Source organism: Selaginella moellendorffii, unplaced genomic scaffold (assembly GCF_000143415.4).
Source record: "Selaginella moellendorffii unplaced genomic scaffold, v1.0 SELMOscaffold_131, whole genome shotgun sequence".
NCBI classification, from domain to species: Eukaryota; Viridiplantae; Streptophyta; class Lycopodiopsida; order Selaginellales; family Selaginellaceae; genus Selaginella; species Selaginella moellendorffii.
This window is the reverse complement of record NW_003314392.1, coordinates 325,146-351,498: the sequence shown is the minus strand read 5'-3', so window position 1 is coordinate 351,498 and position 26,353 is coordinate 325,146. Positions and strand designations below refer to the sequence as shown.

General features: G+C 49.9%; 9 protein-coding genes and 1 non-coding gene across 11 annotated transcripts; 4 read left to right on the top strand and 6 right to left on the bottom strand.

Moving 5' to 3' along the window:
• Positions 1 to 2,157: 2,157 nt before the first annotated feature.
• On the bottom strand, positions 2,158 to 2,229 carry TRNAQ-CUG. Its single transcript has one exon. It is a non-coding gene; the product is annotated as a tRNA-Gln (tRNA).
• A 92-nt stretch (positions 2,230 to 2,321) lies between these two features.
• LOC9661072 (trichohyalin) lies at positions 2,322 to 6,201 on the top strand. Its single transcript, XM_024665956.1, has 11 exons — positions 2,322 to 2,508; positions 2,563 to 2,792; positions 2,845 to 3,079; positions 3,133 to 3,149; positions 3,226 to 3,241; positions 3,292 to 3,325; positions 3,379 to 3,707; positions 3,779 to 3,792; positions 3,841 to 3,919; positions 3,979 to 4,071; positions 4,125 to 6,201. The coding sequence occupies exons 1-11, from the start codon at positions 2,325 to 2,327 to the stop codon at positions 6,110 to 6,112; spliced, it is 3,219 nt and encodes a 1,072-aa protein (XP_024521724.1). The 5' UTR covers positions 2,322 to 2,324; the 3' UTR covers positions 6,113 to 6,201.
• LOC112343073 lies at positions 6,148 to 6,870 on the bottom strand. The gene has a single exon (XM_024665959.1). It carries the CDS (start codon positions 6,799 to 6,801, stop codon positions 6,325 to 6,327), a length of 477 nt encoding a protein of 158 aa, XP_024521727.1. The 5' UTR covers positions 6,802 to 6,870; the 3' UTR covers positions 6,148 to 6,324.
• A 4,364-nt stretch (positions 6,871 to 11,234) lies between these two features.
• Positions 11,235 to 13,487, top strand: LOC9661088 (peroxidase A2). Of its 2 annotated transcripts, XM_024665958.1 has the most exons (4): positions 11,235 to 11,945; positions 12,135 to 12,451; positions 12,523 to 12,714; positions 12,772 to 13,487. In XM_024665958.1, exons 1-4 carry the CDS (start codon positions 11,444 to 11,446, stop codon positions 13,354 to 13,356), a joined length of 1,596 nt encoding a protein of 531 aa, XP_024521726.1. In that variant the 5' UTR covers positions 11,235 to 11,443; the 3' UTR covers positions 13,357 to 13,487. The 2 variants fall into 2 exon arrangements, with proteins under 2 accessions (XP_024521726.1, XP_002992288.1); XM_002992242.2 differs by having other exon boundaries at positions 11,235 to 12,451.
• Positions 13,488 to 13,806: 319 nt separating this feature from the next.
• LOC112343084 (pentatricopeptide repeat-containing protein At4g02750-like) lies at positions 13,807 to 15,801 on the top strand. Its single transcript, XM_024665980.1, has one exon. It carries the CDS (start codon positions 13,807 to 13,809, stop codon positions 15,799 to 15,801), a length of 1,995 nt encoding a protein of 664 aa, XP_024521748.1.
• Positions 15,802 to 16,316: 515 nt separating this feature from the next.
• LOC9661071 (peroxidase P7) lies at positions 16,317 to 17,953 on the top strand. Its single transcript, XM_002992241.2, has 3 exons — positions 16,317 to 16,594; positions 16,654 to 16,845; positions 16,909 to 17,953. Exons 1-3 carry the CDS (start codon positions 16,382 to 16,384, stop codon positions 17,488 to 17,490), a joined length of 987 nt encoding a protein of 328 aa, XP_002992287.2. The 5' UTR covers positions 16,317 to 16,381; the 3' UTR covers positions 17,491 to 17,953.
• A 3,427-nt stretch (positions 17,954 to 21,380) lies between these two features.
• LOC9651786 (pentatricopeptide repeat-containing protein At1g56690, mitochondrial) lies at positions 21,381 to 22,814 on the bottom strand. The gene has a single exon (XM_024665979.1). The coding sequence runs from the start codon at positions 22,812 to 22,814 to the stop codon at positions 21,381 to 21,383; it is 1,434 nt and encodes a 477-aa protein (XP_024521747.1).
• Positions 22,815 to 23,462: 648 nt separating this feature from the next.
• LOC9651785 (late embryogenesis abundant protein Lea14-A) lies at positions 23,463 to 24,771 on the bottom strand. Its single transcript, XM_002992222.2, has 2 exons — positions 24,468 to 24,771; positions 23,463 to 24,399 (listed from the first exon to the last, which is right to left on the bottom strand). Exons 1-2 carry the CDS (start codon positions 24,671 to 24,673, stop codon positions 24,156 to 24,158), a joined length of 450 nt encoding a protein of 149 aa, XP_002992268.1. The 5' UTR covers positions 24,674 to 24,771; the 3' UTR covers positions 23,463 to 24,155.
• On the bottom strand, positions 23,545 to 24,051 carry LOC112343083. Its single transcript, XM_024665978.1, has one exon. The coding sequence runs from the start codon at positions 24,049 to 24,051 to the stop codon at positions 23,545 to 23,547; it is 507 nt and encodes a 168-aa protein (XP_024521746.1).
• LOC9661087 (probable inactive purple acid phosphatase 29) lies at positions 24,709 to 26,262 on the bottom strand. Its single transcript, XM_002992221.2, has 5 exons — positions 26,128 to 26,262; positions 25,933 to 26,080; positions 25,473 to 25,864; positions 24,996 to 25,405; positions 24,709 to 24,935 (listed from the first exon to the last, which is right to left on the bottom strand). Exons 1-5 carry the CDS (start codon positions 26,233 to 26,235, stop codon positions 24,896 to 24,898), a joined length of 1,098 nt encoding a protein of 365 aa, XP_002992267.2. The 5' UTR covers positions 26,236 to 26,262; the 3' UTR covers positions 24,709 to 24,895.
• Positions 26,263 to 26,353: the final 91 nt, after the last annotated feature.

The window sequence follows — 26,353 nt, the reverse complement described above, 5'->3', positions numbered from 1 at the left end:
ATGTGAACATGAGCAATGAATTAACACTTTGTTGTAAATCATCTCTCCAAGAAGAGAAGACGATTTATGTGTTTGATCCTTCGTCCCCGATGACTCTCTTTTCTAATATGCCTCACTCATGAGCCTAAGCAAAAACTCATGCAAAATGAAACAACTCAATCAATCCTATGAGCCCAAGAGCAAGCTCACATCATAAGGTACGACAAGGTAACCAAATCGATACCCAAGGAATGATTGCAAAGTCTTAGCACCCAAATGTGTACCCACTCGGATCATCATTTTCATCTTTGTGTATGCAATGAGACTAGTTGCCCAATCTCATTGGATAATACTCGCGAGACTCATCCTCTAATACCAAATGTAGCGCATGTGGTTTTGACCCTTTATCCTATGGTGATTTACCATAAGATAACACCATGAAGTGGAACCTAAACCCTACCACGTGTCATATGCCACGTGTCCAATGGACAGTGGTGCCTTGGGCCACTGAACGAAGGAATGGTGCCAAACTCTCAAGCATAAAGCCAAGGAGTAACAGAATCAGACCACAGAGTAACTCTTGAGCATACAGCCCAAGGAGCAAAGGGACAGGAGCCCGGAGCGACTTGGAACAGTTTTGGAGCAACCAGCATCCCAATGCCCGGATCAGCACACAAAATGGAGCCAAATGAAGTTTGGCGTTAATTCAGCATACCGGTGGCCTAACGCAAGGATATGGGTACTCCACCAGCTAGTATGGAATGAAACTTGGGTTTAGACCCAAGCTGGACGCAGAACAAGGATAGACACGCAAGCAGGAGTTAGATTATGCCTCAGGTTAGTCAGCTATGCCCGACCTACCCACTATCCCTACCATACATTTGGAACCCCCCACACCCCCCTTGAGGAACACACGCTTTAGGCTTTCACCCCAAGCCTCCCTTAGTATCAGGAGTTAGTCTCTGGGACAAGCTCTAAACTTACTAAATATGGAATGGTACTAGATTGCGAATTTGGACATGGGACTAACACTATTGTGTTCAAGTTAATCTCTACATTCCATAAATATGCCAAATGAGCAAGCATTTGGGACCGAAATGAGACTAACACAAAGGGCATGATAGTGAGGGTGTTTAGCAGACATAGTAAGCTATTATCTAGCGATATTAAGGGACTAGTCTCAATACATGAGGGTTTTTGTCAAGCCAGTGCAAGACAGAGCAAAAGAAAACTAACAAGCCGGGCCAAGTATGCTTGGCTAAATAGACACTTAGGAATTCCTTTTTTATACTCGTCCGGCCAAGTGCAAATGCAAAGTCCAGTTTACTAACATTTGAACAAGAGGGATTAATAAAAGGTTCAACAATACCAACCTCCTGCCATTGTGGCAATAAGGTAAGAGTGTCTGTAAGGACTGGCTGACAAGTAATTTTCGATACCCGAAGTCACATTCGCAACAGCTAGTGCCATAGTTAATATTGAGGTCGTCCAAGGATAAGTTGAAACTCAATTGTTTAGAAGTGCATATCTTCGGCGGTCCCAAAGATGGCACCCATGGGGACTTAGCCTCAAGATGGCTCGAGTGGGTCCAAGTACAAGGACCTGACTTAGTGAACTGTCGAGAGATGGCCTTGGGAGTCACCCAGGGCTGAAATGACCGGACTTAGTGGTTGGTTGTTACATGTGGTATCAGAGAGACAATTACGGGCAAGATGCAAATTCTGTGGGGAAAATTTATTTTTTAAAAATGGAGGTCATGTCATTAAAAGACTTGTGTCAGGTTACGCTTGTGAGGTAAGGTGCCCCACAAGTGGCTGGCTGGTTTAGGGGTCTTCCCTTGCTTGCATTGTTACATGTTTGGGAATGAACCTATGAAAAACCGGCACCTTATGCATGTCCCGAGCCAAAATGAAGTTTCTTGATTTTTCTTGAAATTTCTGAACACTTCTAACTATCCTTGCTCCTTTCAGAAATATTGAGTAACTAGGAGTAGCAAGCAAGGAGGAAGTAAAAGTTAACCGCAACAGGCCTTAGAGGCTAGAGGACACTAGCCTTTCAGGTAAGATATTTTCTCTCTCTCACTCGGAACTAATTATGTGAAAAAAAGGAAATAGTTAAGAATCTAGGTTTTGCATGCAATTAAGTCGATCTTAACATCGACAAAGGTTATATTCTTCGAGGTCCTACCGAGACTTGAACTCGGGCTACTGGATTCAGAGTCCAGTGTCCTGACCACTAGACCATAGAACCATTTTGCCTTTTTTATTTAGTGATAAACAGAATGTTTAAAGTAATAATGATGTTCTGCAAAAACCCTGGCTTTTAGGGTTCCAGCAGTGGGATTTATGAATCCCGATGACGAGTTTGATGCCGTGGTTCTCGCATTTCTGGGAGGGAAGGTGCCAGTCTCCTCAAGCTCCGATCTCGACCGCGTGTCATTTATGGGGATTGAAGATTACAAGCACCAGCACAAGAAATGGATCTTCGGAGAATGCAACTCACGGGTATCGGATCTCCTGCTCAAAAAAGGTACTGGGGCTTTCAGGGAAGAGAAACGAAAACTTGCTCATGCGCCATTTACAGGGTGTGAGAAACAAGTGAATGCTCTCGACTGTGAGGTGACCGTGCATCCAACTCGCGGCCTCTTTTGCCACATCGAGGTGCTGGGTTCCCAGTCGCGGTTTGAGCCGTCGCAAATCGTTGCTGTGCAAGATCGCGCTGGTGAGCTCAAGGCGATCGGCATTGTCACTGGGGTCATCAACGATCGGACCATCTTGAGAGCACACCATGGCACAAAACCCGTCAAAGGAAAGGTAACTTTCGGTTCTTTGGAACTACAACTTCTTTTTCTCTTTGCATTTCCAGTATGATGTCTTCCTTTTGGATACCACGGCCACACTCCGTCGGTGCTTCCTCTCGGTGTCTAAAGCGGAGAATATCTCGCCAAGACTAAGAGATCAACTTGTTCGCCCTCTGAATACCATCAGGCCGGAAGCGGTACACTTCGGTGCTTGGCTCGCTGGTTTAAGGTTGAACCACGAACAAGGCCGCGTTGTGGCGGCCTCGGTGCATCTCCGGGAAGGATTTCTTCTTGCTCAAGGTTTGTTTTACAGCTAGAGAAGTCCAGGCTATTAATCTTTGTGCTTTCCAAAGGACGGCTGAACTTACGGGTAAGGGGCTCGTTTCTTCTCTTTTTGTTTTTGCGCTGGAGTAACACTTGACTCTTCTTCGTTCTGCCTTGTACAGAGAGAGACAATTGTTGGTAAGTCGACTACGTTTGCATTGATCTGTTGCTTACTTATATTTTTCCAGGAATTGTGTCTGCGGCATTGTGTGCGACCCGATAGTAAGTTTTTCTTTTGTGTGATCTTATATGCGAGGGTCTCTCTGTGTTTCTAGTGCCAAGATACTTGTGTGCGCACCATACAACAATGCTGTGGACCAGATAGCGTTGAGTCTCTCAAGCAGACTCTTGGACAGTGATGGCCAGGCCTACGTTCCTCGCCGGGGAGCAATCGTTCGTGTTGGTCCGATGGAAAAGATCGACAGGCATTGCCATGGCTTGACCCTCGAGGGCATCATTATCAGTGAACAGCGGGCCTACAGTTCGTATTATATTGCCGAGGAAAACGTGCTGAGCAACGCATCCGTTGTTTGCACCACCCTCTCCTGCAGTGATAGTTTCCATCTGGAGAAATGGAACTGCAAATTCGATCTGGTGCTCATCGGTATGCTTTGCTCTCATGCTTTCGTCCTTTGGTTTTTGTTTTCGTTGTAACCCATTTTTTTATGTTTGCAGATGATGCAGCCGGGGTAGGATGCTTCACACCATGCTTTCTAAATAATGCTTGGTACTTGTAGATTGCAGAGGCGGAGATACTGATCGCGTTGGCAAAAGCTCGGGACCGCTGCATTTTGTTGTCTGATTCAATCCGAAAATGTACGTAGAAGCTATCGTTTCTTGGCACAAATTGTCTCTTCATGCTGATTCATATCCAGGTAGTGCATATAGAAGAAGTCTGTTCCATCGCTTAGAGCAAGCTGGCCTGGTTCCTTACTTGCTGGAAAGGCCACCAAACGTGACCTCTGAGGGTAAGCGAAGTGTAAATAGTATCCTGATGTAAATGTGTAAAACTTGCTCGCAGGTCCTAGTAGCGAAGTAGCGAGGCACCGACAGGAGGATTCTAAGTACAACAGGAACTACGAGAAGCACCGACATGAGGAGGCTCGTGCAAGCCAGATATATGATCAAGAAGCGAGGAGGAATCGACATGACGGGGAGAAAGAATGTCACCGTGGTGGTGATCGGAGAGACGGACATGATGCGGAGAAAGAGCGTCACCATGGCGATCGACAACCGGGTGTCCGTTCGGTGGATGGCGTGAAGGAGCTCCAAAAAGCGAAAGTTAGTCGAGCCGAAGTGAAGATTGAGAATGCTGCAAACGCAGCCAGCGAGAAACGGGTTGCTACTCAAGCTGCTGCAACTCGCGTGAAGATGGAGCCGGATAGTGGTGGTGAAGGGCTCGAAAATGGTCCATCTTTTCCTGCAGCCAGTGCTGCTTGTCAGAAGGACAAGGAATTAAGAGAAATGGGTAGCCAGCGCTGCGAGACAAACAATGAGTCGACGGTGATGCGGCAGCCTAAAAGCGAGCGCTGCGGGAGAACAGCCTCAGAAGCTCCGTGTAAGGAGTCCACAGGAAAGGTGGCGGAGAATAAGCTGCAGAAGAGAAGAGGCGAGCACGAAGCCACAGAAATGAACCAGCAGCGAGGAAACGAGAACTGCGAGAAAGTACTCACCGGGGCTTCGTGTCAGACAAACAAGGAGTCCACGGCGGTGCCGCAGAGACAAAACGAGCTATGCGAGAAGGCACCTATGGAGGGTGTCTGCCAGATAAAGAAAGAAAAGGTGGCGGGCGATAACCAGGCAAACAATGAATCCATGGGCGATAAGCAGCAGAGAAGTAGAGAGCACTGCGAGCAAGCACATACGGAAGCTCTCTTCCAGAAAGTGTCAGATGAACAGCAGCAATTGGAGGCAGGATCTACCGGAGCTGTCTGCCGGATAAACAACGAGAAAGCACCCCTCAATCTCGTCGAGCTAAAACAGGAGCAGGCCCAAGATAACCAAACTCTCGCGGCTGAGAAGCTTCAGGCCGAGAAATATTTACGCAAGAAGTCCGAAAGCCAGGAGACAGAACAAGAGCTAGTCCAGGATGGAGGGGCTCAGGCGCAGCAGGAGCAGCAAGAAGAGCGGGAGTGGCCAGTGAAAGTAAAGCTTGCAGGCAAGAAGAAACAAATCCAGGGTCAAGCGGAGCAAAAGAGTTTGGAGTACGATGGAGGAACTCAGACGGACCAGCAGCAGAAAGAACAGTGCTCGGAGAAGGAAACTTTGTCGGAAAAAGAGATAAATCCGTTTCAACCGAGTCTTGAGGTCGTCAAGAACCGGAAGGAGACGCGGAAGGAAGTCGAACAGGAAGAGCAGCAGCAAATTGAGGACCAAAAGGAAAACCAGCTTCAAGCTGAGCCCGTCAAGAAACGGAAGAAGAAGCGTAAGGAGCTAAAACAAGATGGAGGAGCTCAGGTGGAGCAGGGGCAAGAGCAGCCTCAACCAGAAGAAGAGAATGTAGAGCACGTTAAGAAACGGAAGAAGAAGCGGAAGGAGCTTGAACCGGATGGAGTGGAGAAGGAAACTTTGGTGGCCGAGGGGAAAGAGAAGAACCAGCTGGTTTTTGCGGAGGAAAAAAATTCTGAGCTCTCCGAGAACCCGAAGAAGAAGAAGAAGAAGAAGAAGCGTCAAGCACTAGAACAGATCCAGGATGGGCAGCAGCAAGTTCACGAGGAGGAGCGGCCATATCACGAGAAGCAAGGACTGGAGAAGGAAAAGCAAGAGGAGAGAATGGAGCTCCAATCCAAGCGGAAGAAGAAGAAGCGTACTTTCAGCGAGCAAGAACACTGGGATAGAAATGGAGGAGCTCAAGCGGTGATAGAGTGGGATGGTGGTCTCATGCCAGAGAAACACTACGTGGAACTGGACGAGGAGGTGAGGCCGCCGTCGGTGGCAACGCTCAGGAGAAAAGCTCGACGCGCGAGGCAAAAGGAGAGACGGAGGCTGGAGCAATCCTCGATCTTCTAGTTCGTTTCTTCTCGATGGATCGAAGTGACACCAAGAACACCAGGAGTGTGACACTTCGAATTATCTTAATAACAAAAAGATACATAGAACACGAAGAACACGAGGAACCAAAACTCTAGATTGCCTTATCTAGATCCACAAGAGAACCACTAGACTTTGAGCACGATGGAGGCTCTTGAAAGAGCGCTTATACGTAGACAGGAACTAAAACTCTAGATTGCCTCGTGTAGATCCACAAGAGAGCCACTAGACTTTGAGCACGATGGTGGATCTCGAAAGAGCGATGCGCGCAGCCTCTTAGACACAATCCCCACCTCAAAGTAGATATAGTCTCGGTTGGATTCATCCACGCGAATTCCCGTCACTCCCAGCCACAGGAAGAACTCCTTGGCCTGGATCCCCGATAGATTCTCGATCTTGCCATAGCCCAGCTTCCCAGAGATGGTAGTGCCATACCACACCAGATTCTCGAAGCGGTGGTAGCATTCGTGCTGGAGATGGACGACGAATGTGGAATTGTTGTCGCGCAGCGAGTAGCTGGTGACCAGATTGGGGAGAAGACCGCCGGGAAGGCCATGCTCTTCCAAGAATCGCGACACCTCGGCGCTGGGGAGAATGGCGTCAGCGGCGAGGGACAATCGAGGCAGCGATGCCAGGAAGAAGAGCAATGGCGCAAGCACGAACATCATCTCTCACCTCTCCGGGCGCGATTAGGTTAGGGTTGGCTATTCGCTAGTAGGGGAGAAGGATCTCCCGCGGTGATTTCTTCTCGCATTTCTACGATCCAAGCAGGTAGAATGGAGCTGCTATATAAGCGCCAGAGGATTGGTGCGAGATTTCTTCTCCAGCCATGGATCGTCTTCTCGCCCCGCTACGCATTCTTTTCCTTGGGCAGTGGATGAGGGGGATTTGCGGGGTTCCCAGGATTTATCCCGCCACAGCTTGGTGCTGGATTCTTTCCAGGAGCTGATGGCGCGCAAGAGATACCAGAGATCACCATTCCGATTCCTAATATCCGGAAATCCCCAGGATTCCAGAGATCCTGATCGTTCCAAAGGCCGAAGGAAGTTCCAGTCGTTCCAGAAGTTCCAAAGGTTCCAGAGGTTCCAGTCATTCCAGAAGTTCCAGAGGTTCCGGAGGTTCCAGTCATCCCTGAGGTTCCAGAGGTTCCGGAGGTTCCGGTCATAGTTTCATAGGTTCCAGTCATTCCCAAGGTACCGGAGGTTCCTTCAGAAATACCCAAAGTTCCGGAACTTCCCAAAGTGCCAGAAGTTCCAGTTCCAAGGGTTCGGGAGTATCCAGTACTTTCGGAGATTCCTCCCAAGAAGCCTGTCCCCGAAGTTCCAAAGGTACCGGAGTATCTAGTAGTTCCCGAGGTTCCGCTCAAGAAGCCGGTCCCCAAAGTTCCAAAGTTTCCAGTGATACCGGGTTTGCTTCCCAGTGGCATGATACCGGGGCCTGGCGTCAGGGACAGGGTTTTCCATTCTCAGGCCATTTCCCGGTGGTGCTACTTCTGCATGGGCATTGCTATGTTGCGGCCTGGCTTCTACTAGGAGAAGTGCCCTGCTGCCGAGTCCACTGTGAAGGGCAGGCTGTGGAAAAAGATCCAAGAACTGCTTCAACATTCTCAGGGTTCACTTCCATGATTGTTTCGTTCTGGTAAGTTTGTTGCATTTTTTTTTCTTTGGATTTGACAAGAAGATGTGATTTTTATGGACGAACTGGAACTCTGGCTCGTGGCTTCAAGAGGCTAGGTAGTTTTTGAGTTCAGTTCATTCGATGAGCTCAAGTCAACCCAACAGAAGTCAACATAATGCACCAAATATAAAACTTGATCTTCAGGACTTCAATCTTGAATCCGATAAATTTAATAACATATAAGTCTAATAAAAAAAACTAAATATCATGATTCAAAGATAATACAATTAAATATTCTAATAAAATAAATAAATCTAGTTTTCCTCCACAAAAGGATGAATTGATATAGCATAATGCTCTTTGGCTGTGGTTCTTGTTGTACATGAGATTGTGCTATTGCTTCTGCATAACATAGCAAATTTCACCTAACATAACCATGATGGAATTATTATAATAAGAAATTTAGATTTTATTATCACCTCTTGTGAAATGTACCAAACAGAAAGAGAATGGGTAATTATAAGTGATCTAGCAGAGATCACATTTCAGGCTGTTTAATATGTGAATTCTTTCAGCCACTCACTTAACATCAATCAAAAAATCTATGGACGTTTATAATATGTGGTCCGTGCAATTTTTGGTCATCTCAAGTTACCGTGGTTCAGGGTAGATCTAGCTCCATGATGAAAGCAGAAGTCTTTTAAAATTAGACAGACAATTTGTCTTTTCAGATTAAAACTGGTCATATTAGACTATAGGATCTCAGAAACCTCTTTGGCGTTCGTGAAGAAAGCTGCATCCCACCCAAACTGCTCCTCCTATGGCTTTGAAGAGTTCTAAGCTCCTGCCTGCATCTCAGGAAGGTGATCAAAAGGACCACTGGCATCAAAACCGCTGTGGACACCCATGCGAGCAGGAGACTATTTGATTTGTAAGTCGATTCGCCCTGAGCAACAACCAGCACTCGCAATCCATGGCTTGTCACCTGCACTTGGTCAGCGTGTAGTGCCCAGCTCCTGAAACTCTTCTCTCTTTGCAACTCAGTCGGCGTCAAAGCCACAACAGCGGAGTAGGAAACAATGGCCAGGACCAGGTTGCAGCAGCACAAAAGCCCTAGTTTCAAGCGTGAAGAGACTCTCACACCTCGCACCAGCTTCAACTGTGCATCTGTCAATGGCACCACTCCCGCAACAACTGCGATGAAAGCACTGGGGAGAGTTATGGCCACCACCCAGAACTCCGCCGGGGAACCTTGCTCCAGGTTCAAAAGCGAGAGATGCTCAGCAATGTACGACGCTTTAACTTGAGAGAGCAGCGAGCTAAGAATGTCTATGTCCGAACTTGTTTGCAGCAGATCCTGGGGTGGATCTATGCCCCACAAGCACATTTCCGGCTTGGCTGCTCTTCTATTTTCACATACTGGTGCATCATAGAGAGGAAAGTTGGATGACGGACTGTTCGTCGTTCGCACCCAGATAGATGAAAGTCCTGAGCAGCTCTGTCTTTGCAAAGGCACCAGTGTATTGGTCTCGTTCCTGGAAGCTTCATAGACGGCTTTGAAATACGGCACCAGACTGGCTTTCACTTCTTTCTCGCCACAGTCGAAGTGTACGCAGTGGAATCTCCACGAGCTGAGTGTGGTTCCAGTAGCATTCAGCTCCTCACTGTAGCAAGCGTAGTAGCCCGACTGGTTGGAAAACAGAAAGGGTGACTCGCTTTGGCAGCCTCCAACAATTTTGCCCGGAAGAAAGGCCGGTCCCAGGACAGTGAGAAGCTCACTGCCTGTGGCGTTCTTGAACTCTTCATCCATTCTATAACATTTCGCGGCTCCACCATAGTTGTACACACCTGCTTCAGGAGCTTTTCTCACGTTTGGAGATGGTAAGCGGGCTCCTTTATCAGTCAGCGCAACCTCACCTCGATCAGCAAAGATGTCAAATCCTAAGTTGCCACAGTTTGGTAAGTTTTTGTAGCTTTCCCTTGCTAGAGTTCTAGCTTGAAACCCTGACTCTGACTGTGTGTTTGTATAGTACTCAGTTGGAAACTCCAGTATCCTGGAGGGAACCGTGTTTGTGACCTGTTGGACATTACTGTTGTCACTGACTACCTCCCACAAGCTGAAGTATGTTGGTGAGTACCTTGTCCAGTTTCTGATTTCCTGATCATAATCTTGAGGAGTAACCCGCAGAACAACTGGTGCAATTGGTTCACAGGCGGCATCTGCTGTAGATGCGGCCTGCTGGTTTTCCTGCAGGCAGACAAATGCCAGCAGCCACATGGTGATCTTCATGGTTCCCAGACCCTTGACGTGCTCGGAGGACTCATACTCTGCTATGGATGCATTCCTGGTTGCTAAGAGCCCTCCCCTATCACGGATCTCTTTCAGATAGTCCTTGTCACATACCTGTTCTACACTGCCCAGCTCCTCTTCTGGAATGGGAATCGACACCAAGTACCTCAAGAAGACCTCTGGATGCGATTTGAGGTGCGGAATGAACTGCCACCAGATGGATTTCTGAGACGTATCACCGCTCATGCTTAGAAGTGCTCTGGAGCTGTTTACTCCAGCCAGTTCACCCCGTTGCACTGATACTTCCGCTGCTCCCAGGTGAATGTGAAGAATCCCCACTACGAGAAGGGCGACGATCCAAGCCATCAAACAATTCGACTATCGATAAATGGCTTCAGGCAGCCCCAATATGTGTAATGGCAAGACTTCCAAGTCGCCACCGCCAGGAAGGACCATTGGAACGGCTTCTTTTAATTTCCCGGATGTGACAAGAACGACTTCCAAAACACTGTCAACAGTCCTTTTCTTGTATTCAAAACTAGAGGCCTCCCGTTAAATCTCATTTTTTTTGCCATGTTCAAACTTGCACAGCAAAGAAGACAAAAGAACGTGACAAGGCAGGGAAAGATCAGTGCTCCATCCAAATACTTCGTTTTCAAAGAGGCGTGTAAATCTATAGTTGGACCAGTCAAAGACCGAAGCAAAATCTTTATGGTAACCACGCTTCAAAAACACGCCCACGAACCCATGTTAAAGGAGCTCCTAAACATGGAATGGTACGATATAGGCATGACTTAAGCAAGGTAGTTAATCTGGAGGATTGCACCACTGCGATCCCCTGCGCTTCTTGTTACCATACGGTATGTGTATCACTCTCTATGTTTTTTTCTTTTTTACATCTGGTTCCTCGCTATGGATTTCTCCAGTGAATGGCAGCAGACGTCTAGTGAGTACTATGCATTTCATCACATACAAATTTACAATGTTTATGAATGGGATTCTTCGTCAGTTTCCACTATCGTGTATGAATTCGTTTTTCACAGGAAAGCTTGGAACTTGGTAAATGCAAGACTCGAATGATTCCATCAATTTGTTACCTGGTGTAGCATGCAATATTAGATGCAATGTGGAGTTTTAGGTTGGAGCTGACAAAATACAAAGCACAAACATCATCTGTCACCTCTCTGGGCGCGATTAGGTTAGGGTTAGCTGTTCGCTAGTAGGGAAGGCGCGACGCGGTGGATTCTTGTTCTTCTTCTTTTTCTTCTTCTTCGATTTCTTCTCGCATGCCAGTGGCTAGTCAAGATTTCTAGGTGAAGTGTGAAGTCAGCCACGATCCAAGCAGGAAGAATGGAGCTGCTATATAAGCGCCAGAGGATTGCTGCGAGATTTCTTCTCCAGGCATGGCCATGGATCGTCTTCTCGTGCCGCTACGCATTCTTTTCCTTGTTCTTGCTTGGGCAGTGGATGGACAGGCCGAGCAAGGAGGATTTGCGGGGTTCCCAGGATTTATTCCGCCACAGCTTGGCGCTGGATTCTTTCCGGGAGCTGGCGGTGCGCAGGAGTTTCCTCCTTTGATCCCAGAGATCACCATTCCGATTCCCAAGATCCCGGAGATCCCCAGCATTCCACAGATTCCAAGGATTCCAGAGATTCCGATCGTTCCAAAGGTCCCGCCGAAGGAAGTTCCAGTCGTTCCAGAAGTTCCAAAGGTTCCAGAGGTTCCAGTAATTCCAGAAGTTCCAAAGGTTCCGGAGGTTCCCAAAGTTCCAGCAGTTCCAATCATTCCCAAGGTACCGGAGGTTCCTCCAGAAATACCTACAGTTCCAGAAATTCCACCCAAAGTGCCAGAAGTTCCCAAAGTTCCAGAAGTTCCCGTTCCAAAGGTTCCGGAGTATCCAGTAGTTCCGGAGATTCCTTCCAAGCAGCCGGTCCCCGAAGTTCCAAAGGTTCCGGAGTATCCAGTAGTTCCCGAGATTCCTCCCAAGCAGCCGGTCCCCGAAGTTCCAAAGGTTCCGGAGTATCCAGTAGTTCCCGAGATTCCTCCCAAGCAGCCGGTCCCCGAAGTTCCAAAGGTTCCGGAGTATCCAGTAGTTCCGAAGGAGCAAGTTCCAAAGTTTCCAGCCATCCCGGGTTTACTTCCCGGTGGCATGATACCGAGGCCTGGCGTGGGAGGCTTTCCATTCCCAGCAGGACGGGGTTTTCCATTCCCAGGAGGACGACCATTTCCATTTCCCGGTGGTGCTACTTCTGCGGAGATGGGAGTTGCTGTGTTGCGGCCTGGCTTCTACAAGGAGAAGTGCCCCGCTGCCGAGTCTATCGTGAAGAAAGTCTTGCAGCAGGCTGTGGAAAAGGATTCTAGAACTGCTGCAAACATTCTCAGGCTTCAGTTCCACGATTGTTTCGTTCTGGTAAGTTGTTGCATTCTTTTTTCTTTGTTTTTCTTTGTTTTTGATGAGAATAAGATGTGAATTTCTTGCAGGGATGTGATGCTTCCATACTTCTGGACGATACGCATACTTTCAAAGGAGAAAAGACCGCCAATCCCAACAGGAACTCGGCTCGTGGCTTCGAAGTCATTGACGAGATCAAGGCTGCTCTGGAGAAGGAATGCGAGGGTGTTGTTTCTTGTGCCGACGTTCTCGCCATTGCTGCACGGGACTCGGTCGTCCTGGTACGTACTTCGATACTAGACTTTGATCTCACTTCTTTTCTGTGTGGCATGAATCAGACTGGAGGCCCGTCGTGGGAAGTTCATCTTGGTCGTCGAGACAGCCTGACTGCGAGCCGCAGCCTGGCCAACAGAGACATCCCGCCTCCCAACTCGACGCTTCCGCAGCTCATCGCCGCGTTTGCCAAGAAGGGCCTGTCCATCGTGGACTTGGTAGCACTGACGGGCTCTCACACCATCGGCGTGTCACGCTGCGCCAGCTTCCGGCAGCGCCTCTACAACTTTGCGGGAACTCGTCGGCCAGATCCGAGCATCGACCCGGCGCTCCTCCGCAGCCTCGAGCACATTTGTCCTCCCAAAGGCAACGCGCAGGAGACGACGCCTCTGGACATCGTCACTCCCACCAAGTTTGACAATCACTTCTTCGTCGATCTGGAGCTTCACAAGGGTGTTCTTACGTCGGACCAGGTGCTGTTTGCGCCGTATGCTCCCACCAGCGCACTGGTTACGGCATTTGCCTACGACCAGGCAAAGTTCTTCCAGGAGTTTGTAGCGTCCATGGTGAGGATGGCTGCCATCAAGCCGCTGCTGGGATCGGAGGGCCAGATCAGGAAGGAGTGCCGGTTCGTCAATCACAAGTACTGAAGCAGGGTTTTAGTTGCTCTAGCGTTTTTAGCTTTTGATTCATTCATTCTTCCAAGTAAGTACTAAGATTTTGTGAAGTGAATCCTTTTAGATTAAAAGAAGAAAAAAAGTAGAATGCATTTTCTTGATTCTCAGATAGGGGCTGTTCAAATTTATTGTGAGCAAGAACACGGGTGAACAAACAGAGAGAGAAATGATTTCATGAAGCATGCAAAGAAGACCCGCCATGTCCATGTCCATGTCCATGTCTCCCCTTCCCAAGACGCCATGGAGAACTTTCAAAGGCTCTCTAATGCTTTCAATAGATCATTTGGAGCTCTGGAAGTTCTCCATCACGAGAGAGACAAATAATACAAGTGAAAATCTAAGTCTGGAACAAGAAAACCCTAAGGGTCGATTTACTTTATTGCTCCAACGTCTCTCAAACTCGAGAGAAACTTTGAATGATGAATGGAGAGGAGGCAGCTTGTGGAAGCCATTCAATCTTGCAAAACGCTCAATGATGCAAAAGAGATTCACTTGGCAGCCCATTCCTTTCTCTCCGCAAGCTCCGACTCCTTCCTCGCAAACAAGCTGATTGAAATGTACGCCAGGTGTGGAAGCCCCGCCCTGGCACGCCAGATCTTCGACAAGAACCAAGTCAAAAATGATTCCTTCTCCTGGGACATGATGCTCTTGGCCTACACCAGCAACCGGCAGCTCGACCAGGCCCGAGAATTCTTCCGCGCGATGCCACAGCCCAGCGTCGTTTCATGGAACATTCTTCTTCGTGCAGTTGCCGAAGCATGCCATCTTGTTGAGGCCCAAGAAGTGTTTGATTCTATGCCTCAGCACAGTCTTGTTTCATGGAACACAATCTTGGCTGCTTACACACAGAATGGATCTCAAGACGAAGCAAAGAGGACTTTCGACTTGCTCCCACAAAAGGATCTTGTTTCCTGGTCCGTGCTCTTGTCTGCATATGCCCGTGAAGGGCATGTTGTAAGAACCATGGACTTGTTTGAGACAATGCCGATGTGGAACATCGTGTCATGGACGACAATGCTGGGAACCATTATTGATAGAAAAGATCTCGTGCGTGCATGGGCATTCTTTAGCGAAGAAATGCCAGAGCACGACCTCATATCCTGCACTGCAATGCTTGCCGCTTATGCCCAGCACGGGCATTTGGAAAGCGCTAAAGCCTTGTTCGACTCAATGCCTCAAACAAATCTAGTTGCTTGGAATGCGCTCCTAATGGCCTACGTACAGTGCGAGAGGGTTGACGAAGCTAGGATCATTCTACACTCCATGCCGCAACTAGATCTAGTCTCGTGGACTACACTCTTGCATGCGTATGCTCAGAGCGATCGCTTGGAGGACGCCAAGCTCCTCTTTGATCGCTTGCCTGAGAGAGATCTAATCGCGTGGAACGCCATGCTCGCCGCCTACAGCCGGCATCACGTCGCCGAGACCAAAGCCACTTTTGATCGAATGCCGCGAGTGAATGTGCTCTCATGGAGCTCGTTGCTCGCTGCATATGCTCAAGCTGGAGATTTGGAGCAGGCGAGGCGTGTGCTGGATTCGATGCCTCAGCTGGACCTTCCGTCATTCAACTCAATGCTTTTCGTGTATGGAAAGTGTGGGTGCTTGAGCGAAGCCAAGAGGTTGTTTGAGGCAATGCCTCTCCGGGACTTGATCTCCTGGACGTCGATGCTCCAGACTTACGCTAGAAACGGGTGTGTGGAGGAGGCCAAGAAGCTGCTAGCAGAGATGCCCGAGCAAAACGCTGTGAGCTGGGCAGTGATGCTACCACTGTATGGGCTTGATGGGCATCTTGACGAGGCAAGACATTCCCTGGAAGCAATGCCCGAGAGGAACCCAGCGCTGTGGACGGCAATGCTGACAGCGTATGCATGGAACGGGCACATCCATCAGGCCAAGGCAGTGTTTGATGCCATGCCGGAGAGAGATGGACTTGCGTGGAGCGTCATGATCGCGGGCTATGCCTACAACAAACTGGAATCAGCGACGATGCTCACATTTCACACGATGATCACGAATGGTGGCGACGTGACGATAGGCCGCGCAAGTGATTCGTGCTTCACATCGCTGCTCATCGCTTGCAGCCATGCCGGGAAGGTTTCGAGTGCTCGCAAGTTTCTGATGTCGATGGTGGTGGACTTTGGGCTGGAGCCTTCTAAAGACCACTACACTGGCGTGGTGGATCTGCTTGCCCGATCTGCGCACTCGCGAGATGCCCAGGATGCCATCCAAAACATGCCGTTTGTGCCCAGCGACCTAGAGTGGACGTGCTTGCTGGGAGGCTACGCGAGAAGCAATCTCTCGCGAGACAATGACAAAGTTTTCGACCATGACGATGGCAAGAAGAACTCAAGCTATCCGTCAGTGCCTACCAGTGCTTTCTACTCGCTGATAGCCAACATGTGGTCATACACCACCTAAAGAACAAAGACGTATAACTTGGAAAAGCCTACGTCGAGTCTTACGACCAAATTCTATCGAGCAAACCATCCTATTAGATTCATTCCAGACAATAAACTCCTTAGGTTTGTATGGGAGTTCGCGCGCGGCTTTTCCATTTAAAAAAATTTGTGTCTGGGGATCCTTGTCTGTTCGTGGGGCATCGTTTCGTGCAGTACGGCGCCGCGCGATCGCTCGCTCGCTACGACTCACCTTTCGTCACAGTGGAGCAGATCGAACAGAAAGAAGAAGTTTCTCACAAGCTGGAGAGAATGGATTGGTCGCAAGCGTCGTCAATCGAGATCGCGGTTGGCGCGCTCCGTTTTGGATGGATTTTGACGCGGCTGATCGCTCGCGGCGACGTCTCAAGCTTGCGGTGCTCCCCTCTCTCTCTCTCTCTCTCTCTCTCTTTCTCTCTCGGCTATGGGTTTGGTCGAGTGGATGGAACCGGAGATCAGACCGGGTCTCGCTATAAAAACCGAAACGTTCTTTGTGCAAGAACAGGATCATCCCTCTCTCTAGCTCGACGATTGATCGGTTCCAAGTCCGGAGAGATTCGATCATGTCGATGGTGGTGGTGCTGCTGCTGCTGCTGCCTTGCGCGTTGCTGTGCTTGTTCTCTTGTGCGGCAGCGCAGCTCACTCCAGATTTCTACGACAAATCCTGCCCAACCTTGATCCCCACTGTTCGTGCCGTGCTCCAGAAAGCCATTGCCAAGGAGCCCCGGATCGCTGCGTCGCTGCTACGCTTGCATTTCCACGACTGCTTCGTCAATGTAAGTGGCTCTTACGTAGTGCTCAATTCTTGGATCATCCATTTCTTCTGTCCATGCAGGGATGCGATGCTTCTTTGCTCTTGGACGACACTCCCAGTTTCACTGGCGAGAAAGGCGCGGTTCCAAACAACCGATCGGCGAGGGGCTTTCGAGTGGTGGATCGAGCAAAGTTTGCAGTGGAGAAATCGTGCCCGGGAGTGGTATCGTGCGCGGACATTCTCGCCATCCTCGCACGCGAATCAGTCGTCCTGGTAAGAATGCCAAGAACTTTCTTACACTTAAAACAGTGATCTTTCGATCGATCGGACTAACAGCTGGATGGACCGAGCTGGGCGGTGCAACTGGGCCGCCGCGATAGCACCACCGCCAACCGGAGCGCCGCCAACAACGAGATCCCACCACCGAATTCCACGCTCGCGAACCTTCTCTCCCAGTTCCAAGCCAAAGGTCTCAACGCGCAAGAGCTCGTCGCGCTCTCCGGATCCCACACCATCGGCCTCTCCCGCTGCGTGAGCTTCCGCGATCGTCTCTACAACTTCTCTGGATCCGGGCGCCCCGATTCCACGCTCCAGCCACACTTTTGGGAAGATCTCCGCGCCAAATGCCCGCGTTTCCACGGCAACAACGTCGTCGCGCCGCTCGACGCCCACACTCCACTCCACTTCGACAATCTCTACTACCACAATCTCCACGCCAGTGTGGGTCTGCTCAACTCCGATCAGGTGCTCTACTCCACTTCCGGGCCGAATTCCACGCGCGCCATCGTCACCAGGTACCGCGACGATCAAGGCGCCTTCTTCGCGGATTTCGCTAGCGCCATGGTGAAGATGGGAAACATCAGCCCGCTCACCGGCACCAGCGGCCAGATTCGCAAGAAATGCCGCCGAGTCAATTGATCCCTCTCATCTTAGAATCGATCGATCGAATAGCCTCTTCGTTCTCGCGCAGCGCTCTGTTTTTAGGGTTCTTCGTTTTTTGTCCTCTCCAATAACCCTGGCACAAGCAATCCTTGTCGAAGTAGTGGAATCGGCTAGAATCCCTCACCACGATCTTTCTGCTAGAGATCCTAGTGGTGGCGTGGCAATCAGAGCAGACTCGCACATTCCACAACGTCGTGGCATTGGGCGTCGCAATCATCCCCCACAATCGCGAGCCTTGTGAAGATGTGATGCCCTCTTCTTCACCCAGCTGCAAATCATCGGGCTTGTATCCAGCCTCCTGGATAGATCTCTCTAGCCACTCCAATTCGGCCTCGATCTTAAATGCAATTACCAACTCCCCAGCCACCCCTCAATCTCAATTGAAGGTGCAAGAGGTGTCTTAAACCTAGAGACTTTGTGGCGGTGCAATGAAAAGTGGAACTAGATAAAGAGCGAGTTAGATTGAGGGTTTGGACACCAGAGTTCATGGCAGCTTAGGAGGATGGCAACATAGAGGTGTGGTTTATAGTGTTCCTGGCGAGGAATGTAGGCTACATGATATGTTGCTGTTGGTGGGTGATGAGCAAAACATGCTGATGGTAATGGACGACAAGGTAGGGGAGGATTTGAGTGGTATGGCAGGCCCTGAAACAGTTGACAGTAGCTCAATCAACGACCATGCTCAAGGGGGAAGGAATACTTAGATGGTGGCAACAGCATTTGATCGAGGACTTAGACTGGGATCATACAATATAGAAACCATGAGTAAGGAACTTCCTCTTGTTGGAGGTAAAGGAAGTGTGAGTGAGGAGCTTTTTGTTTGAGGTAAACAAAGTGTGAGCAAGGAGCTTTGTCTTGTTTGAGGTTAAAGAAGTGTGAGAGGAGGTTTGTGGTAAGCAAAGAGTTCAAACAAGTGATATTGGAAACTATTTGGTTATGTAAACTTTTGAATTTATAACTCCTAAATTTAGAATTTTTTTTCCCAATACTATTCAAGATGCTTAACCATAAGAATTCTAAAACCTTTAATTGATTGGAAAAGAAAATGCACTTTTAATTCTAGACACTTTCGACTTTTAACTAATTGGAAAATAAGGTGTAATAAATTCTTTCTTTCTATATTCAAACTTTTATAAATTTTTTTTCAAATTATTCTTTTTGGTTGTTTAGAAGTTAGTGGTGGATAATGGGTAACTAATGGGAATTCTAGATCATTGTGACTCAAGCAAGCTCCCAGCAAGCTCCATAGAAACTCTTTACAAAAGTGTTATTTTATGGAACTAAGCTACTCTATAAATACCTCACTACATTAAGGTACAACATTTTCATGATGAAACATATTGATAGTGCAAAAATGTAGAAAGATAAAAATATTGTAACACATACTTTGGGATTGTGATATGGCAAAAGAGATATAGAGACAAATTCTCAAAATGGCAAGGATATTCTAAAGTTTGAAGCTAGAAGTGGGGATATTCTTCATTGGTTTGAAGGAACAAGAGGTCTGGCCACAAGTCACTTTGGAGATGCATTTAATGTCAAGGATGACATGGTTGGGGAATGCAAATTTGGTGGGATGTGACAAAAGCTAAAGTTGGCATGTCAGTTTGGGAGGCAATGGGTCAAAAGCATTGGGCAATATGGAAAACAACATAAATATAAGCACTCTAGGAAGTATATAACTATTATCACTTCAATGGACATCAAGTGAGGTTATTTGCCATTCTGGCCTCATGGTGGAGACTTACCCTTGCAATTGTGTGCCTTCACTACACCAGTCTATTCTGAAAGAGCAGGTGAAACCTAGTCAACTAGATGAGTGGAGGAATAAATGGCTCATGTGTTTCAATAGGGTGGTTGACAATGAGATCCATTAGCAGTGGTGCCTCCCCAACTCTAATCTATGTTTAGCTCAAGGGGGAGATTTGGATATCAACTTGATCTACAATAGATGACCATGATTGCTTTTACTTCAAGACTAAGTCTAATTGAGACATAAAAGAATCACATAAAATAGCTTGTTAAGAGGTGGCATGCCTAATTTTTGTATTAATCTAATTGAGACATGGGGAATGCACATACATGTTTATCAATCAAAAGTGTATAATAGCTTGAAACTCCACTCTTAATTGCCAACAATGCCTCCAACTTGTTTGTCACTTAGATGTAGACTATGTCCTCTTCAACCACTTTTGATGAGGACAGATGCTCCCTGATCAGATGGATTTCCTTGGGAGACAAAACATTGCAGCCATTTTCAGCTTTCTAAACCCTAATCCATATAAGGTCGTGCCACGTCATCACTATTTATGTTTAATAAAAATACATTTATGTGTTGTTTACACGGATTGCCTTTCACCTCCACGCCCGGGAGGCTCCGATCCGAGATGTAAATCTAGAACATTGCTACTGACGAAAGTCCGCCTCTACCAATGCTACCAAAGTCTTGTTGTGAGAGAGATTAAATACTGAGAGGAGCTGAGGGCGATTTGTAAGCTGGCAGCGCTGGAGTGAACGTGAAGGGGCCGACCTCATAGACGAGAGTCTCGGCCACGATTTTGCTCTTTCTCTTGTCGATCTTGGCACCGGATTTGCCATTGTTTACATTGGTGGCAGTGTAGCAATTCTTGCTTGCAGCATCTGCACAAAGCTTAGGAACAGAGGCATCCTATTCCATTTTTAATTCTCACAGGCGCATAGGAACCAAGAAAGCATTATCTTGTTCATGTTGCCTTCATGTTTATTCTCATGTTTTGCTTCAGGACTTTTGTTTCAGCTCCAATTATAATCTTCATGGAAACTTTTAATGTAGTTTCAAGGTAACATACATCTAACTCTATGATGCATTTGCTTATCTTTTGGTTTTTCTCGTTTTTTTTTCCTAACAACATTAAGATTACAATTACTCCAAATCCCCAAACATGAACAAATACTAAGCCAATAATTTCTATATGACTTCTATCATTTATCGGCACCATATTCATTCATTCACGGAATGCTGGGGATCTCCGGGATCTTGGGAATCGGAATGGTGATCTCTGGGATCAAAGGAGGAAACTCTTGCGCGCCGCCAGCTCCCAGAAAAAGTACAGCAGGCGGGATAAATCCTGGGGACATCGCAAATCGTCCGAACAAGGAAAAGAATGCGTAGCGGCACGAGAAGACGATCCATGGCCATGGCTGGGGAAGAAATCTAGCAGCGATCCTCTGGCGCTTATATAGCAGCGCCATCCTGCTTGGGGGCACTGGCATCGCTCCTGGAGCTCTTCCTCCCCCCTTAACCGAATCGCGCCCAGCTGAGAGATGTTGCGCTCTTCGCTGACCCTCGTCGCTGACGCGATTCTGCCAGAGCGGAAGATCATGGCTCCCCGGCAGTCTTCTCCAATCTGGTCGACAACAATCGTCCATCTTCAGCACAAATGCTACCACCACTTCGAGAATCTGGTGTGGCATGGCACTGCCATCTCTGAGAAGCTGGGCTATGGCAAGATCTAGAATCTATCGGGGATCCAAGCCAAGGAGCTCTTCCTGTGGCTGGGAGTGACGGGTGGATGAATCCAATCGCGACTACATCTACTTGGAGGTGGGGCTTGTGTCTAAGAGGCTGCGCGCATCGCTCTTTCGAGATCCATTGTCTGGATACTATTGTACTCAAAGTCTAGTGGCTCTGTTGTGGATCGTGAAACTGTGCGACAAGACAGCTACCGCGACGATCAAGACGCGGATTTCGTCCAAAGCATGGTGAAGATGCACGGGTACCAGCGGCCAGATCCGCAAGAACTGACGCCGAGTGAATTGATCCAATCTGCGCCAAGAACCGAATCGATCGATCGACCGACTAGCCTCTCGCTTGCTTTTAAGGTTCCTCACCAATAATCCTGGCACGAGCATTGCCCCTTGTCGAAGTAGTGGAACCGGCTAGAATCCCTCACCACGATCTTCCTGCCAGAGATCCTCGCGATGATCTTCGCGGCGGCGTGGCAATCAGCGCAGACGCGCACATTCTTGACGATCCGCAACGTCGTGGCGCTGGGCGTCGCGATCATCCCCAGCGCGATCGCGAGCCTCTCACTGTGATGCGAAGATGCAACGCCCTCTTCTTCTCCCAGCTGCAAATCATCGGGCTTGTATCCGGCCTCCTGGATCGATCTCTCCAGCCGCTCCAATTCAGCCTCGATCTCGCCGCTGCGAGGATGCGATCGCCACTCCCCAGCAACCAATCGATGCTGCTTCCCATCGATCTCGATGACAGCCACGGCGGTGGCGCTGCTACCCTTCTTGTTCTTCCTCATCTCTTCTCTCACAGCCTCGGCCTTCTCGCGCTTGCCGATCGACGCGTAGAGCCCCGCGAGCAGCACGTACGTGGTGGGATTCGCGGCGTCCAGCTCGATGATCCGGTGAGCGATCCGCGCGCCAATCTCTTCGCTGCGATGATTCTTGCACGCGCCCAGCAGCGCCATCCATGTCACGATCTCGGGGACGAAGGGCATCGATCCCATGAGATCTTCCGCGTCCGCGAGCTCCCCCGATCGCCCAAGAAGATCCACCATGCAGCCGTAGTGATCCCTCCCGGGCTGGATCGCGAAATCGGCGCTCATGGACGTGAAGATCTCTCGCCCACTGGCCAGCAATCCCTCGCGGCTGCATCCCGTGAGCACGCTGACGAAGGAGATCTCGTCCGCCGCCACTCCCTCCTGGATCATCCGCTGGAACTTCCCCACCGATTCCTTCCCTTGCCCGCAGTGCGCCAGCGCCGCCACCGCTGCGTTCCACGCCGCCACGTCCCGCCATGGCATATCCTCGAACACCGCCACGGCCTCATCCAGCCGTCCGCTCTGGGCGTACGCCGCCATCATGGCCGTCCATGACACCACGTCCTGCTCGTCCGCCGCCATGGAATCGAATGTCTTCTTGGCGCCCACAAGATGCCCCTTCTCGGCAAATGCTGTGATGAGCGCGTTGTGAGCCGCCGCGCCCTTGTGTGGCCGCGGCATCGACTTGAGAAGCTCCGCCGCCTTGCGCAGTGCGCCGTGGCGAGCGTAGCCCTGGATCATCGCGAGCCACGACACCTCCGTGCGATCCTCCTCCGCCATCGCGTCAAACACCTCTCTCGCGTGATCCAAATCCCCCTTTCGGGAAAGTGCTGTGATAATCGCATTTGCAGCAACCACGTCCTTCTCTTCCATTGCCTCGAACATCTCCTTCGCCTTGTCAACGTGGCCCAGCTGCGCGTAGCGACATACCAACAACGCTTGCGACATCGCATCCCACTCGGGCATTTGCTCGTAGAGTTTCTCCATCTTCCGCAAATGCCCTTTCCGGGCATATACCGAGAGCATGGAGCTGCAGTGCACGATCGTCCTCGCGGGCATCCTCGCAAACATGGCCTCGGCATCTGCGAGCTCCCCGATCTGGGCGGTGGCTTGCAGCATCGTCGCCCAGCTCACCTCGTTCCTGGCGGGCATCGACTGGAACACCCGGCAGGCTTGGGCGATGTCGAGGCAATTGGCGTGGCCGAGAAGGATGCTCGTCCACGACACGACATCGTGGTGGGGCATTCGATCCATCACCGCTCGCGAGCGATCGATCTCACCCCTTTCCGTGTAGGCGGAGATCATGGCATTCCAGGTGACGGCATCGCGCCGCGGCATCGCCTCGAACAGCCGCCGCGCGCCGCCCAGATCCCTGTTGTGGATGCTGGCGCCGAGCATGATGCTCCAGGAGAAGATGTTGGGGCCCGGGATGGAGTGAAATGCCGCGCGCGCGTCGTCGAGGCTGCCGCATTTGCCATACATCTGGACGAGGAGATTGCCGAGGAAGCGCGTGGGTCCGCCGGATTCGACGATCCGGGCGTGGATCCTCTTGCCCTCGGGCAGGAGCTTGGGCGTGTTGCACGATCGGAGGAGCCGCGCGAAGCATTCCTCTGTAGCCTTGGAAACCATAAACCCTAGAAAAATGCTTTGATCTTATATCTGTGACAGGGCAGGGATTCGAACCCTGGGACGAACGAAGAAATTAGGGCAAATCTTTCTAAGCGCTGGCTCGCGAGGAGGACGACGACGATGGCGGAACTTCGATCGATTCTTTCTCGCATTCCGGCGCCTCATCGAAATTGGAGATGGGGAACTTGGCGCTGGCGAAACCCACCTCGAAAACAAGATCTTGGTGGTTCACGCGGATGCCCGAGATGCTCCAGTCGATGAAGAAGGCGCGGACGCTCACCCCGCGCAGCGATTTGATGTAGCGTGGGCTCACGGTCCCGGAGATCTGGGAGTTGTAGGTGACGAGATAGGTGCCCTGGAGCATCGCTGAGCACGTCCTGTTGAGCGCCAGGCTGAATCGGCCATTGGAATTGAGAGTGTAGTTCACTACAGTGTGTGGCAGCAATCCCGGGGGGAATCCAAACGATTCCAGCTCCTCGTATGCCGTGGGAGGATCACTGCTCATTGCTGCTACACCCACTTTCTCTGGAATCGATCGCGCAGCCGCCAAGCTCGAGAAGAAGATCGCAAAGGCGAGGCATCGCCCAAGATCCATGGAGAACACAAGAGAGAACTGAGATACCCTTAGACAAGGTATATTCTCGTGTCATATAGAAATAGCCTTTTATCCTTGAATATTCCAGCTAGAGAGCTTGGAGCTTAGAAGGGGAGGAGGGGGAGCTTGAAGGATCCCTTCTTGGAGAGTGGTATTGTAAAGTTGCCGAGGATGGGAATGTCGACGGTCAATCCCACTCTCATCTCATAGTCGAGGTCCCAGTCGGTTCCCACGTCCTTGACGATGGTGAAGAGCACATTGTATGGAACTTTAGCCGGGATCTTCATCGCGGTCTTGTCATTGGCCTTGACGGATCCGGGGTCGGGGATTTTGCCGCTGACAATCTCCCTGTGGATCGAAGACAAAGCCATAAGATCGATCTTACAGAAGCTCAAAACAGAGAGAGCGAAGTTTACCTGTTGTTGCTGAACAAGGCGTAGGAGATCTCGCAGACTGGAAGATCGTGGTCGTAAGGATTGGTGATGAGGACATCGCTCTCCAGCAGAACCGAGGATCGGCTCACGTCCTTCACCGACACCCAAGTGAGATCTGCCTCGGGCTTCTCCATATGAGCCACTTTGTCCGCTACGAAGTTCTTCGCCTTGCCAACCAGCTGCGACATCGCTATCTATCTCTCTAGCAATCGATTAAAACAACTGAGAAGTCGAATGAGATTTATCGATCAACAACCGAATGCAATTGGAACACAAACCTCCGAGAAGTGGCTTTTGTAAGGCGAGGTCCAGCTGCCTCGCGTGGCTTGGCACAGTGGTGCCACATACCTCCCTCTCGACACGTCGCAACTTCGGAATAGCTCCAAGCTATTTTATTTCCGCACGTACGGTCACCAGACTTGATTCGAGCTCGAGAACGAAGGATCGTATCTGGGAAATTCAACACCTGCTGTAGCTATACTCTCGATGAGAATCGTATGATCTTCGTACCTTCGTCGCCACAGTTCTTGTTTGTCGGTGGTGCTCAGCATCTCGTCGTCTAAACGTTTCCAAGTCACGATCTTCTCCACTCCTCCTCCGCCATCGCTCAGCGAAGCCTCGATCACTCTGGCCCTCCGAGACCATCCCGCTTTGCCATAAGCGTGGTAGCCAAAGCCGCCGCCGTAGCAGAGTTGTATGTGTTGCAGCTCGCCGCAAAAGTCATTGACGTGGTCGTGACCAGTGAAAGCTGCTTTCACGTCTCCCATCTCCACAAGCGTCTGGAAGAAACCAGAGTTGAACGTTGGCGACGCCACCATCTCCTGCTTCACTCCCACGATCTGAGAGGACGTGAAGTTGTTCACTTCTGGGAGAGGAATGTGAAAGAACACTAGCGCTGGACGGCTTTGGTTGGCACTCCCCTGCGAAAGGAGAAAGACGAAAGAAGTATTAGTAAGAGTCTCAAGTGATGAAAGCAAGTTCGCAGACCTGGAGAGACGACGAGAGGTTTCTCAGCCACGCTTGCTGACTGGGCATGACCCAACCATAGCCTGGAATGCTTGGATCAGTGGAATAGTCTCCACTGTCCACGAAATACAAGTTGAGAAGGCTCTCCTGTTCCGAGTCTTGGCCAGGAGCGAGAACTTCGAGATTGTAGTTCCCAAATCCGTCAATGGTGGCGACCCCGGCAGGATTCACCTGTGCGAGCGTGTAGTTCATCTGGACGATGTGATCCATGACTCCGGAGCGCTTGAGAGACGATTCTTGATCATGGTTGCCTAGAACAGCTGCCCAGGGAAGTTTTGCCTCGACGGCTGGCGCAAACGCGGCATCGAGAGACTCGGCCGGATCGGAGCAGTCAGATGCGTATATATTGTCACCTGTTGTACGAGACAAGAAAGAAACATTCCATGGCGATCTCATACAAAAGGAAATCGAGAGGGAATACCTGTAAAGACGATGAGATCTGGCTTCTCCGCGTCGATCATCCTCTTGACGAAGCTCGTCGTGTTGAGATCCGAGCACCCTGCGTACTGCTCCGGGAGAACATCCAAGCATTTGGTCGTTGCTCCATTCGCGAAATGCATGTCAGCAACCTGGAAACTTTTTCGATCGCCTCGGTTCCACAAGAATCTACCTCTACCTGCAAGATCTTGAAGGCGCCGTGAGAATTGAACTGCAACAACCGTGCTGCTGCCACTGCGGCATCGATCAGCAGCAGCAGCGCCACGATCTGCGCCATGAATCCCATCCTCTGGCGAGCGAATGGATCGTAAGAGCCCTAAAATATACCACCGGCAAGAGCAATGGTTTTTGGCGGGTTGGAAAATGCCAGTTGGGGAGAGGAATCGAACCTGGGTCCTTTGTTC

Coding starts and splice junctions, on each gene's coding strand:
- LOC9661072 (XM_024665956.1), top strand. CDS start 2,325: ATGAATCCCGATGACGAGTTTGATGCCGTGGTTCTCGCATTTCTGGGA. Junction 2,509..2,562: donor GGATCTCCTGCTCAAAAAAG/GTACTGGGGCTT, acceptor CGCCATTTACAG/GGTGTGAGAAACAAGTGAAT. Junction 3,920..3,978: donor GTCTGATTCAATCCGAAAAT/GTACGTAGAAGC, acceptor ATTCATATCCAG/GTAGTGCATATAGAAGAAGT.
- LOC112343073 (XM_024665959.1), bottom strand. CDS start 6,801: ATGATGTTCGTGCTTGCGCCATTGCTCTTCTTCCTGGCATCGCTGCCT.
- LOC9661088 (XM_002992242.2), top strand. CDS start 11,444: ATGGCCATGGATCGTCTTCTCGTGCCGCTACGCATTCTTTTCCTTGTT. Junction 12,452..12,522: donor TCCACGATTGTTTCGTTCTG/GTAAGTTGTTGC, acceptor AATTTCTTGCAG/GGATGTGATGCTTCCATACT. Junction 12,715..12,771: donor CACGGGACTCGGTCGTCCTG/GTACGTACTTCG, acceptor GGCATGAATCAG/ACTGGAGGCCCGTCGTGGGA.
- LOC112343084 (XM_024665980.1), top strand. CDS start 13,807: ATGGAGAGGAGGCAGCTTGTGGAAGCCATTCAATCTTGCAAAACGCTC.
- LOC9661071 (XM_002992241.2), top strand. CDS start 16,382: ATGTCGATGGTGGTGGTGCTGCTGCTGCTGCTGCCTTGCGCGTTGCTG. Junction 16,595..16,653: donor TCCACGACTGCTTCGTCAAT/GTAAGTGGCTCT, acceptor CTGTCCATGCAG/GGATGCGATGCTTCTTTGCT. Junction 16,846..16,908: donor CACGCGAATCAGTCGTCCTG/GTAAGAATGCCA, acceptor TCGGACTAACAG/CTGGATGGACCGAGCTGGGC.
- LOC9651786 (XM_024665979.1), bottom strand. CDS start 22,814: ATGGAGAAACTCTACGAGCAAATGCCCGAGTGGGATGCGATGTCGCAA.
- LOC112343083 (XM_024665978.1), bottom strand. CDS start 24,051: ATGGATCTTGGGCGATGCCTCGCCTTTGCGATCTTCTTCTCGAGCTTG.
- LOC9651785 (XM_002992222.2), bottom strand. CDS start 24,673: ATGTCGCAGCTGGTTGGCAAGGCGAAGAACTTCGTAGCGGACAAAGTG. Junction 24,400..24,467: donor GCCTTGTTCAGCAACAACAG/GTAAACTTCGCT, acceptor TTCGATCCACAG/GGAGATTGTCAGCGGCAAAA.
- LOC9661087 (XM_002992221.2), bottom strand. CDS start 26,235: ATGGGATTCATGGCGCAGATCGTGGCGCTGCTGCTGCTGATCGATGCC. Junction 26,081..26,127: donor GCGCCTTCAAGATCTTGCAG/GTAGAGGTAGAT, acceptor AAAAGTTTCCAG/GTTGCTGACATGCATTTCGC. Junction 24,936..24,995: donor CAAGAACTGTGGCGACGAAG/GTACGAAGATCA, acceptor TGAATTTCCCAG/ATACGATCCTTCGTTCTCGA.